Source organism: Gouania willdenowi, chromosome 6 (assembly GCF_900634775.1).
Source record: "Gouania willdenowi chromosome 6, fGouWil2.1, whole genome shotgun sequence".
In the NCBI taxonomy this organism is placed as follows: Eukaryota; Metazoa; Chordata; class Actinopteri; order Blenniiformes; family Gobiesocidae; genus Gouania; species Gouania willdenowi.
In genome coordinates, this window is record NC_041049.1 from 54,556,569 (window position 1) to 54,576,090 (window position 19,522).

The following is a 19,522-nucleotide window of genomic DNA, read 5'->3' on the forward strand; positions in this document are numbered from 1 at the left end:
ATATTTTTAATATATATATATATATAAAATAAAATATAATTAAAATGTCAATTTTTCAATCTCTTGTTCCTTTACCTCCCTCTAGTGGAAATAAACTGTAAGTACAGTTGCAAAAAAGATGCATTTGTGTAATGAAAATGTTTTACAAAAAGACAGTATGAATATTATATCAAATTATATAATTTTAACAGATTACGGTGTCACGGAAATAGGTATGAGATGGATGAATTAGTTAAAATTTGTAACTATTATTATCATATAATAAACTTTAATACAGTGTGTCAAATGAAAACAAAGTTGATTTGAATAAAACACGCTCAGAAAACAACACAATTCACAGGTCAACTTTTTTTTATTGGAAAGGTGGATTTTTTTTTAATATTTTTTTATTACAAAATAGTCACAATAATACAGTGTTAAAGAAAAAAAACATTCAAGCTTGTCAAAAACAAAGAGTGTATACTGTCAACGCAAATTGGTGACAATTCAAACACACACAACAAAACAAAACAACTCTAAAGAAAAGAAAGGCCACACGTTTGACTATGTTAAAGAATCACAGGTTTATATAATCAAAGCACAGTAATTAAAACAATGATACAGTGTGTTGTGACCGAGGCTTCAGAAACAGGTCTTTGAATGCTTTTGTGCAGATTCACTGTGAAAACCCTCCGTCCCCTGATCCTGTGGGAGTCACGTGACATCTAAGGCTTCACCTGTTTCTGTTTTTCAGGACCTTTCCACATCACATACAGTCATTTAGCCATCTGCTTTGAAGATGCTCACTACAGCTGATAAGGCAGACAAGTCAGAGAAATGATTTTGGTCACGTGCTAAAGAAAAGTGTTGTGATAGGTTTAGAAACGAGTGTTGCTTTTTTAACGCCACATTAGCTGCGACGACAGGAAAACAGCGAGACGGAGTATAAAGAGAAACCTTTAACAGTATAAAAACATCTCCATTTAAATGTGTCGAATGATTGAGTAAATACTGTCTAGAGTTTAAATAGCATATCAACTTTTAACTTGGAGTAGAATCTCAAATCTAACACAACTGATCTGAATTTAAACCAAAAACTCTATCCAAAATATTATGATTTCTTTAGGTATTTATATTTATGGATGATGAGTTTGAATCATTTGAGTGTTTGGGAACATTTTGTTTTTTAGGTACAGAATTAAACATTTTGAATCTTGTTCTACTTTTATAATAAAATGCAACATTTACTCAGCACTTGAGCATTGGTGTGATTTATCTAATTAAAGACAGGCTATCTGCTATTCTTAAGTTTTAGGAAAGTTACTATTCCATCAAAAACTGTACCCAGCGAAACTACAGGACTTGTATAATTAGTGAAATGTTTTTCACAGGACACAAACACTAAGGGTGTGTTGGAAATGGCATATTAACCAACTACTCATACTAAGACTGACGTCAAAATGAGTATGTAGCGTGTTCCAGTTAGAAAGTATGGAAAGATTGAGAATGCGAGAAATATCCAGATGTATACTATATTGGGACATTTTTCAGGTAGAAAGTGTTATATCTGTACGGTTGCAGTAAGGACAACCCCGGGTGCTATTGGTTACCAGAGAACAAGTATGGAGCGTCTTAGGGTTAGGTTATAACTCAATATCGCAACAATTTTTAGGTTTAGTCTTAGTCATGGGACCTAAACTGGCCAATGACTGACCTATCACATTACCTAAACTGGCCAAATTGGGGCGCTGCGTATGGATAGAATGTTGGTATATTGATACGGCAACCGTACAGATAGCCACTGCCTTTCAAGTATGCACAGTGGGCACACTAATCATACTCAACTGCACTATGATGCAATGCGAGCAGAACTTAAAATCGTCCTGGGACCGGTTTGAAGCTAAAAGTAGCATTTCGTCTTGTCTTGTATTGTTTTTTAACATAGGGCACTTGTTTGGAAGTTAACCGCACAATGGCGGGTCTCCAAAAAGTCAGAATTAAATGTGTTTTTCGCAAGTTTTATGGATCAAATGACCATGTGTTGATCTAGCTTTCAAAGGTGGCGGATCAACGGAGATAATTATCCTCTGTGTGGTTCTGGTTTTTGTCGTTGTAGGTCCAAAATGCATCTTGGTAAACTCAGAAGTATACTTCAGTGGGAACGGTCATCGTCCTAATCCTCCTAACCATACTTATAGTAGACAGTATGTACTCATTGAGTGTGTAGAGTATAATATGATAATATGCAATTTCGAACACAGCCTAATTCTTTAAAAAAGAAACCAGCCCTGTTTTCTAAATGACCTACAATGGCTTTTCTAAGCACCTGTCATTCATATTTCTCATTTTCCAAATTCAGGTTTACAAAGTATGTATTCATCCGAGTGAAGCGTGACTACTCTTTAACCATCTCAAAAGAATGGATCTATTGTGGTGATCTTTAGCAGAGATGAACGTTGCAGGCACGTATTTCCTTGCGGTCCTTACAGCTGCCCGTGCTGCTGCTGCCCTTCGCTCTTTTCTTCACCATCATGAAGCGCTCCTGGATGCCCCCCCCACAGGGTTTAGTGCAGTCTGTCCAGCTGCTCCACGGCTGCATCCTGCACCCTGTAGGAACACATGTTGGACAGCAGAGGGAGCTCTAGTATCATTCAAACAACTCCATAAACAAACAATAGAGTAGAGTGTTATTTTATGGAAGTATGAAAGTGCAAGAAAAACCCCCGAAAACAATAGAAGGTAACACCCAAAAACACCAAAAGGTGATAAATTACGATAAATAATTGAGACTATATATACAAATATAAATATGAATATAAAATAAAATAAAAAGTATTATATATATATATCTATCTATCACTTCCTTCTCAAGAAGACTCTGAGTTTATAAAAGAAACACTTAAGGAAACTAGGTGGAAGGAAAATGTTGCTTTGTGGGTAAAACTTACAAGTGTAAGGCATTCAAGTATGCATGAAAATCCAATAAATCCATTCAAATGAATGTTCTGATGTTCCCAGTGTGGTGGATTTGTTTTAGTTTTCAGCCTTTCCAGACTTTAATTTATTTTTATTCTTATCAATGTAGCCAGATATAGTGGTTTCAAATTGATTCTGTGGTCGACGGTCGAGACCACTTTTGCACAAGATATGGTGTCTTATCTGAGTGAACACACTGTTGAATGTGGACATCACGTGATAACATAACTATGGACTTTTATTTATTGTTTTCTGTCATGATTTTATTGTAAATATAATGATTGTGTTTTAAAAGATTGTATTAAATGAGAAACAGTGTCTTAAATAATATAACAGACAAGTGTAAACTGTCCTGGAGGGTTGCAGTCCTGCAGGTTTGAGATATCTGACTGTGCAGATAAACCTATATAGTAATAGTTGATACATTTCTCCATTTTCGGTGTTGGAGCAGATAGAAAAGTATGGCTGCAGGGATGCCGACTGCATGTTAAGATTACAGATCAATCTTTAAAGTGTAAAGTAAGTGACAGGCAACTATTCCAAAGTGCACCACCAACCTGACGTTTCCTCTGTGGCTGCATCCTTTCCCTGTTTGCCTCTTCGCCTCCTCTTTCCTCCTCCTCCTCCTCCTCTGTCAGCCTTTGTTTTTGTCCTGCACTTCCTGATCTTGCATTTCTTTCTCTGGATCATCTCAGGACAAGCGCTGCCCCCAAACTGGGGCTCCAGTTTAACCATCCGAGTCCTGATGGTGTGTCCTTTGCCACAGGACTTGTTGCATTCTGACCACTCGGACCAATCTGACACCATGCAGTCAACAGCTGCGTAGGAAGGAGAACACAGACAGGAACATTATGGGGAAAAAGTAGAATTAGGTTAAGTTTATGTTTTATGTTTAAGAACATTTTTAGTGGAACTGTTTCAGATGAATTATAAAAATGGAACACTGAGTTGTTTGATGGCTTCCAGCTGTGAAATGCAGAGGTTCAATGTTTCTTTTTTAGCTTTGCAATGAGCTGTTTATCTTGCCTTTTAACTCTGGTTCACCCCTCAGTCTTTGTCTGGATTCAATGGGTTAAAAGAAGCTCCTTTTGGGATTTAAGGTTCAAACTCTAATGTTTAAGAATAGAGATGGGCGATATCATTGGCCAGCGATATTATAGACTGATATTAGGCATAAAATGTAATATTGGTCAACATCGGTATTGTTTTTTTTTTTCTTCCCACCAATAGTGAAAAAACAACAAATTAAAAACCAAAATGGCACTTCTTCAATTACTAAAGTTGAATAAGTATTCATATTTTGCACAGACAACGTTTAGTTGTGGAATACATCCAATGGAACAGTGGTTCCTAAACCTTTTCAGTTGAAGAATGAAACATTTTAAGGGTCCCATTTATGGCAATACAATTTCAAACAAAGTAAAATTGAACTTTTACTGAAAAAGGTAAAAAATGTGACTTTCATTCTATCAATCAAATGTGCAATCACCTGTTTTAGATTAGTAATAATAAAATTCATGTGTAATGAAAAAATGTTAAGTAGACAATGTTTTTCTTTTCTTCTATGAATATATATATCTATATATATATTGTGAGCTACAAATAGGCTGGGAGATCTATGTACAGTATATCGGTATTGGTTAATCCAGTGGTGTGATATTGGCGAAAAAAATCTCCCTAGTTCGTGTAAGCGTGTCCACAATATTAAAACATGTCTATTACAATAAGTCTGTCAGTCATTTGAGGTCAATAATGTCCTTCTTATCACAGTTTTAATAACATTGTAAATTCAGACAAATTTCCAAGATAAAAAAGGATAAAAATCCCTTTTTATCTTCCGCTCATTCATTTAACATTTAAGAACAAATAGCCAAGGCTTAAACAGACACAGGTGAATCCACAGTATTGATTTGAATGCGTAAGAAGAAAAACCAACAGGCTTTTTGAAACTCTCTACTTTAATTGTTAATGTTGCCCATCCGCACCTGTTCAGTCATGGACTGATTTATTACTCCTATTTTTAGGTGCACTCCAAGACAAGTGTTTACAATCTTCCACTCAGTGCCATTTCTTCGCTTTGCAAGAATGACAAACGACTCCACATTTTATAATGTCAGTGGGAACCATATCAGCTTGAATACTAAAGCTGTTAACGGTGCATCTTAACACTAAAAAAATCACAGAAAACTCAAGAAATCATCTCGAACCAAAAACCCCAGGTAACTTGTGACTTTTCTTTAAGTTGTATAAGAGCTGTATCAGATGCACTTGTAACTAAAGACGCATTCCTTGCTGTGTTGTTGTTGCTGTTGTGGGCTTTATGATAGAAAATGTATAGCAGTGTCTTACGGCATTCAGGCAGCATGCATTTCTCTGACTGCTCCAGCTCCTCTGTGCACTCTGCAGGATCCGACTTTAGCATCCTCTGACGGGTTCTTAAGCCCCGCCCACATGTCACGCTGCATTCACTCCAGTCAGACCATGGAGAGAGCATGCAGGGGATTGTATCTGTGGACACAGGATAGAACGTAGGGGTGTACATTGCCATTAATCTGACGATACGACCTGCATGTCACAATACGACATATCACAATACTCTACGATATAATCACGATATAAAAAATTACAAATTTCATATTTACAAGTACAAAATTGTATGAAATAGAATTTATTAAAAAAAATTAAACTTGCAAGAACAAGTAAATGGTAACTAACTGTAATTCAAGTACCAATATAAAAAACAAGTGGTATGTTTGTCAAACTGTCAAATTATTATTTTTTTTAGTTTAACTTTTGCTTCTACAACAGATTCGGATTCTAAGTTCTTAAATTCTTAAAATAATCATAACAATTTACATTTAATCATGGAGTGATGAAATATTACGATATATTGCTGAATCGATTCTTTCTTACACCCTTAACTCACTCAGTGCCATTGACGAGATAACTCGTCATTTGCGTTTTTTCACGGGGATTACTAGAAAACACCCTGGCAGAGGTCCCTCATAAATATCTAAGCTGTGGGCGGTTTTCTCAGCTTTTTGCTCTGAAACTGAAGATTTGTGTAAAACTTGCTCTATTCAACGGCTGATTACAAAAGAACAAAATAAGCCAGAAACAAATTCTTTTTTGTAATGAAAGTAGAGGCTTCAGTCTTTCAGAATCCGGTGTCAGATTTCAGATAGTCATAGTAGAAAATATTCTGTGGGTCTTTAAAATCAGCCAAAATGCTCAAAAACGGCTGGCACTGAGGGGGGTAGAAAATCTGAAAATGGCTGGCACTGAATGAGTTAATAGAATGTGTTACAGTTTTGGTAATATTAGTATTTTAAGTATTTGACACTAAATACATAGAACTTAAATTCAGCAAAGTGTGTAAATAATTGTTTTCCTTGTTTGCTCCACATCATTAAAAACAGACTCACGGCACTCGGGCATCATGCATTTCTCCACTTCAGCGACTTCAGTTTTACACATGGACCCATCGATCGGAGGCATCTTCACCATGCGCTCGCGTCTCCTTATGCCAACGCCACAGGTAACGCTGCAGGGATCCCACTCTGTCCATTCAGTCACTACACAGCTGCTGGGAGCTGGGGGACACAAAATACAAATTACACACTACATTCAAATGTACAAGTCAAAAACCTGTTGACTGATACGTAGATTCATTCAGTCGTCAGTTGGTTTTATTTGTTCTGGTTTTGGATTTGCAGCTCAGGGAACTTGGTGAACTCTCACTCACTCGACAAAACGTCAAAAAAGTAAAAAAAAAAGAAAAGTAAAAACTCACAGCATTCTTCATTGACAACACATTTCTCAGTCTCCTCAGTGTGGAGTTGACAGAGCGAGCCGTCCTCAGGATACTGTTTGACATATCTCTCTCTGGACCTCATCCCCATCCCACAGGACACGCTGCAGGCCGACCAGCTGATCCACTCCGACATCATGCATGTCGATGGCTCTGTTCAGCAGCACAAAGACAAAAACACACTGCTTTTTCATCAGGTATTTTATGTTATACTAACTGTAAAAATACCAACATCTGCATTCCAGACAGTTGTCACACAAATGCATTATTCCTTAAAACAGGGGTGTCAAACTCATTATAGTTCAGGGGCCAAATACAAACCAGTTTGAACTTAAGTGGGCCACAGATTTTAGATGGAAAAACTGCAAATTCAACATTATTATGCCCTAGTTTGCATTTCCATGTACAAATGATATATAAATGATAAAGTATGTGAGTATATCAGTCCCAGCAGGATCTTCACTTAAATCTCCCTGATTTAGGGGAATTTGGAGAAATTTTGTTAAATAATTTGAGGACAAACGCAAGATTTTTGAAAAAAGAGAGTTATAAATGAATGCCGTCATGTGATATAGGAACTGGAAAACTGAGCTCTGTAAACATTGTGGATTTTAATAGAATTTTTGTTTTTGGAGGTGCTGAGTTATCTACAATTCAATTAGTTTGTCATTTTTGTAATGTTTCATGTCTTTTTTAATCATTTTTACTTTCTGGAGCAGGCCACATTTGATGTTCTCGAGGGCCAAATTTGACCCCCCGGGCCTTGAGTTTGACACATGAGTCTTATAGGTGCAATATGTGAGATTTGCAAGCAATTTCTGCCACCACTAGGTGGCATATTACTGCGTAAAAACCAACACTTCTGCCATATCCAGTCCTGACCACTGAATGTACAGGTTCTCTGCTACACCTCGCAAATGTTTTCGGCGGTCCCATGGGGGCCGATGTATATCATCAGCTTTACATGTGTGATGCGTTCATGAGTGAAGATGTTTAAGCAATTGTTTGTTAGTTGTAAACCTCACAGGTAGCGCACCGTTTATCTTGATGGATGTTTGTTACCAGAGACGGCCTAGTTCAGGGACTGCTCTGTTGAAAATACGCTTATACTCACCCAACTGGTGGAAAACAGGTACTACAGGTTGGCCAGGCCGGCAATATTTACTAATGTATATATAACTATGTAGTCTAAAAAAAAAATCACATATGGCATGACATCTTAACACTCAAAATTTTATTTAAGGCATTTAAGACATATTTAAAAGTTGAAGATTCCACATATTGCACCTTTAAAGAGAAATAATATTAATGCAGACAACAAGGAACGCACTTTAAAAGCACTTCACAGTTGCAAAAAGTGTTCAGTTGAAGCTAAAAACCTTTACTTATAGATTAATAATAGATAAAACATTATCTTGTCACATCTGCCCCCTATGGGAGTGTAAAGGTATTGCAAAGAGGACACATACATGTCCAGTTACATCTGGATCGGTAATTTATCCTTTGATCTGGTACTTTCTTTTTTAAAGTATAAGGTTGCAGTTTATTGCATCATGAAGTCAGTGCTTACTCCTAGTATGTGGTAAGAATTGTGTTTAGTTTCCGTTGACAAAACTCATTAGCTTATAGTTGCCACATAGAATACAACTGATGATTTAGCAGAATTTTCAGGGATTATGTCTGACTTACCCATAATTCAGAAAATTTGTTTTCATTTGAGGTTTTTTTCGTTTTGTATTTGGGAACATTTTTATCTAATCTTAATTCAAAGAATTCTCATAATTAAAAAAACAACATCCTGACCAACCATTGAGTGTCGAAAGTCTTAAAAAAATATGCAGTGGTGACCCACAAGTAAGACTAAAGAGACATTCACCAAGGGACTGTACCTTTAAGGGAGATATGTTATGATTTGGAGCTTCTGGGTTTACGTGTGTGGTGCTTTTGACCTCTCTCGCTGCTCAGTTTGTATTTACATGATAAAGTGCAGAGCAAAGTGAATCGACGCATCTCCGTCTCTCGTCTCCAATGCATTACATGCTTTCAGATATTAGTCTCATAGACATTTTAAAGGTGACACTTTGATTATTTATTCCTAATAACAGTATGTATCAAGAGTCTGGAGTTTTAAAGTTCAAATTGAGTATTTTGGTGTCGTTGAACTAACAGATACAATAAATGTGGGAACCCTGCAATAGAGGCAGAAGAAAGAGACTGAAAGAAAAGTACATAAAAGTATGTGGGAGAACTAAACATGAATACAGAGAAGAGAGTGCATTACATTATTACATACATTACATGTATGTCATTTTACACTTCATGGCAAAAAAAAAAAAAAGAAAAAACATTGAAAGGGCATTTATTTGATTGGAAAAGTGTTCCTGTAGGAGCTTTTAGATCAGAGGTTTGATTAAGATTGAAAAATGATGGACCCCACGTTGGAAAATGGAGCCTTGTCCACTCAAACCACACGAGCTACCATTAGTACATGACACCCTGATAGCACACATACATCCTGCCGACGTCGGCACAACGTATTATGGAGAGTGTTTGCTCATTGGGCAGACGTCGCGGAGACATCGACGTTTGGCCGATGTTTGGACAATGGATTAAAGATGCTCAGTGCGACCTCTCTACAGCTTATATTAACCTTTGTGTAGCTCGGATCATTCAATTAGTATAAATATCTCCATATCCATAGTCGAGTATTTCCTTAAATCTGATAGAAATATGGCAATATCACAACAACAACAACAACAAAACCAATATACAGTACTACCACTATATAGCGTATTATGTGTGGACAAAATAAAGAGAGACACAGTTCATGATCATAAATGTATTTTCAGCAGCATAGCCAAAAGAGCCCCAGCACAAAAACAGCTTCATGGAAGTGACATTTTACAGTTCTACAATTTTATAAGTGCTATCACCAATTTGGGGGAAAAAACACACAAAATGATGCATTAGGAGTAGAATGCCGACGCACGATCTGAGGCCGACATCGGCGAGACGTATGCGTGCTATCTGGGTAGATATACAGTACAACAGTAAAGTATGTTAAGTTGCCCTTAGTTAGACCGTTGTCTTAATACAGTATCAATAAACTACGTTACATCTGCCTAGTAATGATGGCTGCAAACAAGAAGAAACATGCAAGGGACGCCTTAATGATATCGGTTTATCATAGAGCTAACACTTGTTATCATTGATTTCTCATCAGAATATCTAAAACATATTTTTTTATTAACTGTCAGTGTTGTCAAGTAAATAATCTTGTGAAATGTTCTTAAACTCCCTGGCAGTCGCTATGAAAACAATGCACTTCTTCCTTCTTATACAGTAGGTACATGTAGGACAAAGCAAATCTTCATACTTGGGAAGTTTACTTTTACCTATCTTATCTAGCATGTACGCATAAACGATGCCAACTGGATACATTTAAACTAGTAAATCAATTGTGTGTGGAAAAAAAATGGTGCTTTAGATCCAAAATCGTTCTCCCGACTGAATTATTTATGCTTACATTTATGCTGTGAATGTAAATTAGAAGAAGAAGTAAAACAACACATAAAAGGCCGTTCCATTCGTGCAGGATACTCTCACTTTCTGCAAACACTCGCAGAGACTTCAGAAAGTTTTCGTCATCTAAAACTTGAACCAGCTTTTTTCAAAAAGATCCTTTTTAAAAACTGTCCAAACTTTCTTTTTTTTTTTAATAAGGCAAACAGCCTGAGGAAGCGTCCTTTTTCATAGAACGCCAGTATCGACTGAACAGGAAACCACAGTCTGTCACGGTTAACAAGCCACAATCTGATGTGCGTTATCACGACGTGCAGATCTGCCTATTCTGCATTAACAGTGAGACATGACTGCTCGTACCTAAGTCAGACTTTGTCATTGTTATAAAGACGAGGCCCTGCTGGTGTGGAAATGATTCACTGCAAGTCGAAACTGGCTTTCTCATCACTTATGGCGTGATAGAGGTGGACGCATTGCATCATTAATTAAAGTCACAGGTACTTCAGGCACTAATGAGGCCTCCACAGGGCCCAAGTGTTTTCCAGTGACTAATTATCAACATTAGTGTTGGCCCCTGGACCGCCTCAGCACGATTCCTGCAATTATAAATCTTTGGCCACACACTGACAAGATGGTCAATGAAAACAGAAGATGTGAACTCACTAACATATATGAGAGAAGTAGTGAAGGGTGAAGGTCAGACAGACAGGGCTTGGATTTCATTTTATTGCTTTTTTTTTTACATTTTAGATGCTGGGGACGATAATTAATATATATGAAAAACAAAATATATTTTTCAAACTCATCAAAATACTGATTCTGATGTTTGAAAAAATCAAAAATTTCCCATCTCTTCATATTGCGGTTCGTAATTGACCAAACTTTATGAAATTTGACTTTGTCATGTTGGGTTGGTTGGTTAATTACACCACTGAATGTCATTTGGCTGCACTATTCATTGCGGTTTTTCAAAAAAAATGGGGGTGTCCATACAGTTGTACCTACTGTGTCGTTATTAATGGTGATGATATTTCTTTCAAGCCTTTAAATTGTGAATGATTAAGGCACCATGATCAGAATCATTGATCCAGATAACTGCCAATATCTGGCAAAGAGGAGATTTGGTGCTCTCTGAGGGCTCTTGTTTATTGTGTTTCTTTGCCAAACAAGGAAGACAGTGACTCACTTGATGCCATTTTTGTTCTGGTTTGTTAGGGCTGTTCTCTGTGATTTCACACCACTCTACTAAACATTACATTCCGTCCGTATTCAGGTGTTTCCGTGGAATGCCACAATAAAAACATCTGCCATTGTTTTGGCACAACTTTCCATTTGTGACAACACCAGAAATGTCACTTCAGCAGAGTTTTTGGACTCACACTAGCATCAGTAGTGGATGAAATACAAGTATGATTTTTTAAAATGTTAGCTAAAGTGTCAAACCCACCATCTTTAAATTACCATTAATAATGCTTGGATAAAAAAAACAAACTGTACACCTAATTCTAAATAAACATTATTCCCAGAATGCAAACATTTGCCACATTTTAAATTGTTGTCTTCACAATAAAAACACAGATGAACGGTGATTATACAGCCAGCTGCAGTTTGCTCAGCATTAGGAGCTAATCCACACCATATTTTGCTCCCCTGAAGTAATTAAAGTACCCAGTCACCAACACTAAATAAGGATTTACTTGAATGTGTAGCTTCAGACGTTTGACAACTTCCGAGCCAGTGTTTACTTTCACAGTGAATTGCTGTTTCTCTCTGATCACTAAAAAGGTGGAACCTGTTACAGTTTCACCAGTTTAATTCTTACACGCGCCAAGAAAATCCATCACAACACACTCCTCAACCATTGCCAATCGACTCCGCAAATCAAATTTCAGGGAAAATTAATCCAGCTTGGTTTGTGAAATAAAAAAAACTGTAACCTCACCACAAAATTGTTTTGCACAAAGAGACACCTGGATTTTAATCCACAAAGGTTCACTGATTGCTCCTTTTGTTGCTTAGATATGAACGCTCGATACCCGCTGACAGATATTTGACAGCATAACAGATGTTTTTTTTCACTTTTTCTGGGTGCTTTGTTGTTCGTGAAGCATTGCATTTGTATGCGAGATGAAAAGTGCATGGACAAAACTTGCATATATTAGTCATTTGCCCACTGCATGACTGAGCAGAAAGAAACTGTTTGATATTTTTGTCGCTGCTTGCATCTGTTTAGAAAATGTCTTAAAGCACGACCTGTTTTCTAAAGGTGAAGTCTTTCTATCAGTATTTCTACATCCAAATGGATATGTTTGTGGATTCTGCTGAAACAATGGCAATAAAATGTTTGTAAGACAAAGACCAAAAAACCTAAGATGTAGGAGACCATGTCTGTGACTGGTCACAGATACTACGGCACGCCTTTTTAACCACAGGAACAGTGAATTAAACATCCATTTGTCCTCCTCCTTTCTCTCTCTCACAAGCTGAGAACAAAAAGGCCGACAGGAATTTACGACTTAACTGCGTGTCTTCTCCCTACTTGCCAAGAACCAAGGCATAGACACTGTGCTTTTGCTCCAAGAATTAACAACAAAAACTTTTTTTTTTAAATTGGACACAGAATTGTGAAACAAATTTAAATGTATTTTTTTCCTTATGCTGTGTCATTAACTCTTTCATTCACGGGAAACCAGGAAATTACACACATTAAAGTTACAGTTTATGTGTTCCTAATGATTATTCCCTTGTAACCTTGCAGCAACAAATAACGTTTAGTGTCAAACTGACCAGAAAAATATGATCTCTGCTCTCATCTTGCTTTGAAGGTTATAATAGTACTGTGTTTTGGGTTATATTCATATTTATTTTTCCATCCACTCATAGAACACACCCACGAACAAACCACAACCCCACAAATCACCCAAAGCAATCTGATTGGCTGCCGTAAAAACGTGAACCAATGGTAATCGCTTAAACCCAGATACAGTATGTCATCACCATTACAAGACCAGGCGCAAAATTTAAATCTTTGGATTTGATAGGCGCTGGTCGCTGAGTCACCCCATCGCGATGCACTTTGATATTTTCTTGTAACGTCACAGTATTTTGTTTTATTAGACTTTAACTAAGCTCCAGTTCCCACTGCTGCTGAGCCGAGCTGTGAACCAATACAAAAAAAAACACATCGGCAGTGGTGGCCTAGTGGTTAAGGATGCAGTATATGCAATATAATTATATCAAACGCAGCAGAGTAAGAGTCCGCCCCCGTCTGTGGGTCACTCTGTGTGGTGAGATTAAAACATGACGCTTTCAACCTAGTTTTCCAGTAAATATCCAAATATCACACAAAGAGAATATTTAATTTCAATCTTTTTGGTTAAGTCAATAAAACAAAATAACCACACTGTTTATTTTCTATTATGATTTGGTTTTAAAACGGAATAACCATAGAACGAAGGGTACACGGATTCCCAGTCCTCAGTGAAATAACCTCTGTCGGTCAGTCAGCGCTTACCTTCCATGCTGCACCCAGGGCCCATGCAGGGCTGGAAGTCCTGAGTGTGTGGACACGGCACACTGAGATCCAGCTGAGCCTTTAGCATCCTTTGTCTCATTCTGCGACCTTTTTCACATGTGGCGCTACTGCACGCTGACCAGGGAGACCAGCCTGAGTAGATGCACGTCTCTGGTGTGTCGTCTAAAAGACAATCAAATTTGAAACATGTTAAGCTTTTTCAAAACCTTTTTGTTGTTGGCTAAACACAACAGCAGAGGGACTAAAAGAAATGGTATAAGACTATTTAAAGGTGATTATTCCAGGGAGAACACTTCGAGAGGCCATAAAGTGACACCGAGACACAACAGGAGAGAAGTTTGCTATTTGTGAATGTTTGGTCCAATTATCAACAGTGGTAGCACTACACTTGTACGGCTTGATTTAACAGCACTCTGTGGGGTTCAGAGAGGAGCAGTAAATTGGTAAGGGGTGAGAGAGAATAAACTGCATGACATCAAACCTCTTTTTCTTTACTTCTTTACTTGGATATTATGGCATGAGATTTAAAGGAGACATATCATGCTTTTAAATCCTTCCTTTTTAGATATAAATCATACAGCTGTGGTTTAAATAAAGCGGAACTGCAATGCTTGGGTCTGAATTCCTCATTATTATAGCTCCACAGGACACTTTTCTACCCCTTTTCTGATGTGCTTCTAAGAGCAACTCGTTTTGGTGTGGTCTCTTTAAATGCAAATGAGACACTTCAGACCCCGCCCCCTCTCCAGGTTGCAGAGGTGACACCTGGTTCAACTCCACCCCGTTCGGCCATTTTTGTAGTTTGATAGAAGAGATATGATTATGTAGCGGTGCAGAAAATGTTTATTCACACGTTATTTACAAAATGTCAACAACAGAAGACTTGTCCATCCAGCCTTACATGTTCCAGCCAGAGTCTGACCCGGCGGAGCGAGATGAAAATGAAGATGATGAACCTGCAGAACCCTAACAAGTGAGCTAACACAAGCACCGAGCTAACGCTAGCGCCAAGCTAACGTCACAAAATGCATTTTAATACAGTCTTTTTGGAGACAAAAACGGCAAAATGAAATGACTAATGACAACTTTAGACTTCCCCTTTAAGAAGAAACACAGATGCTAACACAAAAACGAGGGTTTAGTTCATGTGTAGCATAAAAAGCTAAGGCTCCAGGCGGACTTGGTGGGGATATACAGTATGTGATTGAATATTTGTATCTGGAGAATCATCCGACACAATAACAAGGGAGAAATAAGTACAGGCATATAACGGAAAACACAGTAAATACTGTTTCACAGCGTAACAAGAGTAAATGTTTACTTAGCATGAGAACATTAAAGGCACATCGCACTCATCGTGTTCTGCAGTTTGATAAAAAGGAAAAATTACATTTTCAATTTCAGATCACATTTTTTTACTTTCTAAACTCTAATGTAGGAGAAACCACTATAATTCAGTAACATGGAGGATTTTTCAACCGATCCATTAATTATTAAAAAAATAATAATAATTATAATTTTTCATTTCTAACAATGCATTAGCAGAAAAAAAGGAACATTTTCTCATTAACACATTACAAAGATAATGATAAGGAAAACAAGAACCTTTCAAAGGAGTGCCTCCCTTAAAACATTGTTATTTAAATAAAATTTAAGTTTCCTCCGTAGGCGTATCCTCCATTTTTACTTCCTGCCCTCCATCTGAAATCACGCCCCCTTCGTGCGTCATAACCACGTGACTGAAACCCAGCTAATGCAATTATCCTTCATACGTTATCAGACTGATAATTATCATACTTCTCTAGAGAGAGAAAAAAATCATCATTGTTCACAAAACAAAATCAAAAAACAAACCCAGACTTATTTTCTGTCCTGATGTAAAAATCTTCACAATTTCTTCTAATGAAACAGAAACACAGTCCTTCAGGTCTCACTGTGGTGATACAGTATGTCTATAGTACTAGGAGAAAAACTCTTCTCACAGCAGAAAGCATATAATAAAACCTCAAATGTGTCCCTTCACTTTTTGACCCGCCATAGGAATCTTATTAAAAACGGCTTTATCTGTAAAAAGCGATGTGAGTGTCCTTGAACTCCCCATGAAACCCTTTAAGACTCTGGGACTCACTGAGTCTGGGTTTTTTAAGTGCAGCGTTCTCAAGGTAAGACAAAGTTAGAAAAACACAAGGAAATGCAATAACAGTTAATGAAACTTTGCATTAGTAGTTTGTTGCATCTGTTTCCAAGTTGTGTGCGTGTGTGCATATTTGCATGTGTGTGTGTTACTTTACCTTCCTCTTTTTCCTCCTGTCCAATATCAGCAACTATATCATCTACGGTGTCTGGTACCACATTGCATTGTTCGCCCTGTCACAAAAAACATGTAGATGCCAGATACTATGAAACATCATATGGTCATGATGCTAAAGCCGATGAATATCAAATGAAAACATGTTTGGATAAACCTAATGCATCAAAAGTATCAGCAGAAAATAACTTTACATTGATTAAGGCAATAACAGCAAATGGAATTAAAAAAATAATAATTCCCCTACTGCGTAATGCTTACAATTATGCTTTGGATACTGGTAATGGGCCCAGACATGGTGGTCAGTAGTTATCACAGTTATTCATAAATAAGGAAAAGATCCCACACAGAGCTCCTCATACAGGCCTATATCACTTCTTAACACAGATTACAAACAAACTAATATCATCAATATTGGCCAAAAGATTAAAATATATTACTAAATATGTAGTTAACTTAAATCAGTGTGGTTTTATTCCATGTTGGTTGTTGGCAGATAACATAAGGTGAACTATAGATCTTATCGACTATGTTCAAAAACAAGATGCTGATCTGCTGCTATTAACTCTAGATGTGGAGAAAGCTTTTGATTTAGTGAGTAGCTTTTTATGTTTAAACTACTTGACTACTTCGAATGGTTGCCATGGTTGCAGGCAATCTATAGTGATCCATATGCAAAGGTTAGAAAAAATGATACACTGTCAATAAGATTTAATATACAAAGAGGGACTAGACAGGGAGACCCTCTTTCCCCTCTATTGTTCGCTATATATACTGAAGTGTTAGCAGAAGCAAAAAGACAGAAGGAAAATATCAAAGGATTACAGGTAGGAAATGAAATGCATAATCTTGCACTTTATGCAGATGACATAATTGTTTATCTTACTGCACCAGAAGAATATTTAAATGAATTAATGAAAACAAGTGATGAATATAGTACAGTCTCAGGGTATAAATTGAATAAACATAAGTGTGAATGATTAGTAATAGGAAAACAAATTAGTCAATATCTTAAAGATAAAGCTTAGGTGGGACAGAAAATAAAATATTTGGGCATTAACATTAGTAAGACCTTAGAAGAGCTGTATAATAATAATTACAAAAAATACAACAGGATTTAAATAGATGCAAGCTGATACCAGATGGAATACTGAGCAGAGTGGAAACACTAAAAATAATGGTACTACCAATGTTATCATTCCTTTTTCAGGCATTACCAACACCAACAGCAAAATCCAATATTGATAAATAGAATATTATGTCAAACTTTATATTGAATAATAGAAGGCAGAGAATAACATTTAAAACTTTACTATAGCAGAAAGAAGAAGGTTGATTAGGTATGCCTAATTTGCAAAACTACTTCTATGCTACACAGATTTTAATCAAGCAGTGAATGAAAGGGGAAACAGAGGTAAAATGGATTCAATTAAAACAAGAAGTGGCCAAATTATCAATAGGGACATTACCGTTTATAAGAAAAAAAGATTCGGAAAGACTCGGTGGACAGAAAGTATGTATTTTAAACACTACTACAACTGGAAGCAGGCGTGTAAAATACTTCAGATAAATAGTGAATGTGTACTCTTCAGGGAAATGGCACACAATCCTGACTTTATACCAAATTCTGACAAAATATTAGATTTGTGGGCCAGCAAAGGGCTAAAAACATACTCACAATTAATTACAAACAATACAATAGATTCATTTGAAACAATAGCTGCAGCTTAAGAACTAGACCAAAATCAAATTTTTAAGTTTTTACAGTTAAGAAGTTTCCTTACGCAACATGCAGAGGTGAATGTAACGATAAATGAAATATTAGAGTATTTGGTTCAAAATAGAAAGAACGTTAAAGGAAATCTCTTATCTAAAATATTACAAAAGCAATGTTTATTTGAAAATAAAATAAGAAAAAAATGGGGAAAAAAATTAAACATTAACATTGAGGTAGAGGAATGGAAAGAAAACTCCTGCATGGAAACATAAAGACTTTAACGACTGCTCATGGCACTAAATGTTGGAGAGGAAAAAAGCAAATGCTATACATACTGTATGCTTCTTACATGTCCTAGTCTGAGCAAATTCTGGAAAGAGGTTGAGAAGGCACTGCCAGATATCTTTTAACTAAATCAAAACCTGAAATTAAATTTTAAAAATACATGTATTATTAATAATAAACAAGGCGGATATTCCACTTTTTCATGTTTTGTGTAATGCAGCTATGAAGCAGGTGATAAGGACATAAAAACAACAAATCTCACCCAAAATAAATCTTTGGTTGTGAACAGTAGAGCAAACTAAAGCAAGACTTCACGATTACATAATTTCATGAAAAGATGTTTGACAAAAAGGCACTTACACTTTTTATTTATCCCCAGTTAAATTGTTTTTTTTAATTTTTTTTTTTTTTTTTATAATTTTTTATTTTTATTTTGTTTTGTTCTGTTTTTGTCTGTTTTGTGTTATATATACTAAAAAAAAAAAAATGCAGTGAACGTTTGGTGACAGCTGTCTGTGAAAATGACATTTTGTTTGTTAATTAATGCAATAAAGTATTAAAAAACATGGAAAACCTGCAAACAATTTTTGAAACCAAAAAAAAAATGATATACTGTATATATAAATATATTTTTGGTGGTTTGAGCAGGATTTGATAGAAGTATTGTAGTGAAGCTTATTAGCCAATAATCAGAATTAGTTTAATATAAAGGTAAATATCAAATGTAATCATGAAATCTAGGATGAAAACTTTTAGTTCATGGTGTATTATCTACCACTATCAATACCTCTAGTTCATCCTTGAAAATGACAATGTCAAAACCACAAATAACAGACAACGTTACCTTTCTGGCGATGCGTTCCACTAGCACCCGGGCCACGGGGGTGATAGCTCCACCCTCTGGGTCATAGAAGGGGCTCTGTGGGTGATCCAAACTGGTCAGGGGTCGGATCTTTTCCTGGGGCAAGGTAGGCTTGTTCGGTGACTAAAAGGACAGAAGATAATAGGATGTGTCAGCCAGAAATACTATCTTTATTTTATCTAAATCAATACATAATGTTTATATTTAAGTTACCATACAAACACTGTGCTGTTTTTTTTTTTTTTTTAAATGAACTTTTATGCAATTATGCTACATTCGTCTCCTTCTGCTATTTTTAATGTTGATTTGTTTTGTGTCATTTTCTATTACTATCATTGGCCAGCAGATGGATTAGAGATGGAAATTAGCTCTATATAAACTTTCATGTTTTGTTTATTAATGAGCTACTCTTCATTAATTATTATTTACATATTGACTTTACACAAAGCCCCAAATGAAAAACATTTCCACTCAGAATGGATCCAAAACAGTGAACTGAGGATAATCCCAGATCATTTTCTTGAAAC

General features: G+C 36.4%; 1 protein-coding gene across 1 annotated transcript in view; it reads right to left on the reverse strand.

Annotated features, from left to right (window-relative positions):
• Positions 1 to 333: 333 nt before the first annotated feature.
• The window catches only part of spon1b (spondin 1b), a 98,460-nt gene continuing 79,271 nt past the window's right edge, over positions 334 to 19,522 (reverse strand). The window contains exons 9-16 of the mRNA XM_028450051.1: positions 18,978 to 19,118; positions 16,115 to 16,190; positions 13,803 to 13,985; positions 6,749 to 6,919; positions 6,381 to 6,548; positions 5,305 to 5,463; positions 3,513 to 3,773; positions 334 to 2,586 (exon numbers count right to left, since the gene is read on the reverse strand). Of these exons, the coding sequence (XP_028305852.1) occupies positions 2,420 to 2,586; positions 3,513 to 3,773; positions 5,305 to 5,463; positions 6,381 to 6,548; positions 6,749 to 6,919; positions 13,803 to 13,985; positions 16,115 to 16,190; positions 18,978 to 19,118 (1,326 nt within the window). The 3' untranslated portion in view covers positions 334 to 2,419. The remainder of the gene's footprint in view (positions 2,587 to 3,512; positions 3,774 to 5,304; positions 5,464 to 6,380; positions 6,549 to 6,748; positions 6,920 to 13,802; positions 13,986 to 16,114; positions 16,191 to 18,977; positions 19,119 to 19,522) is intronic.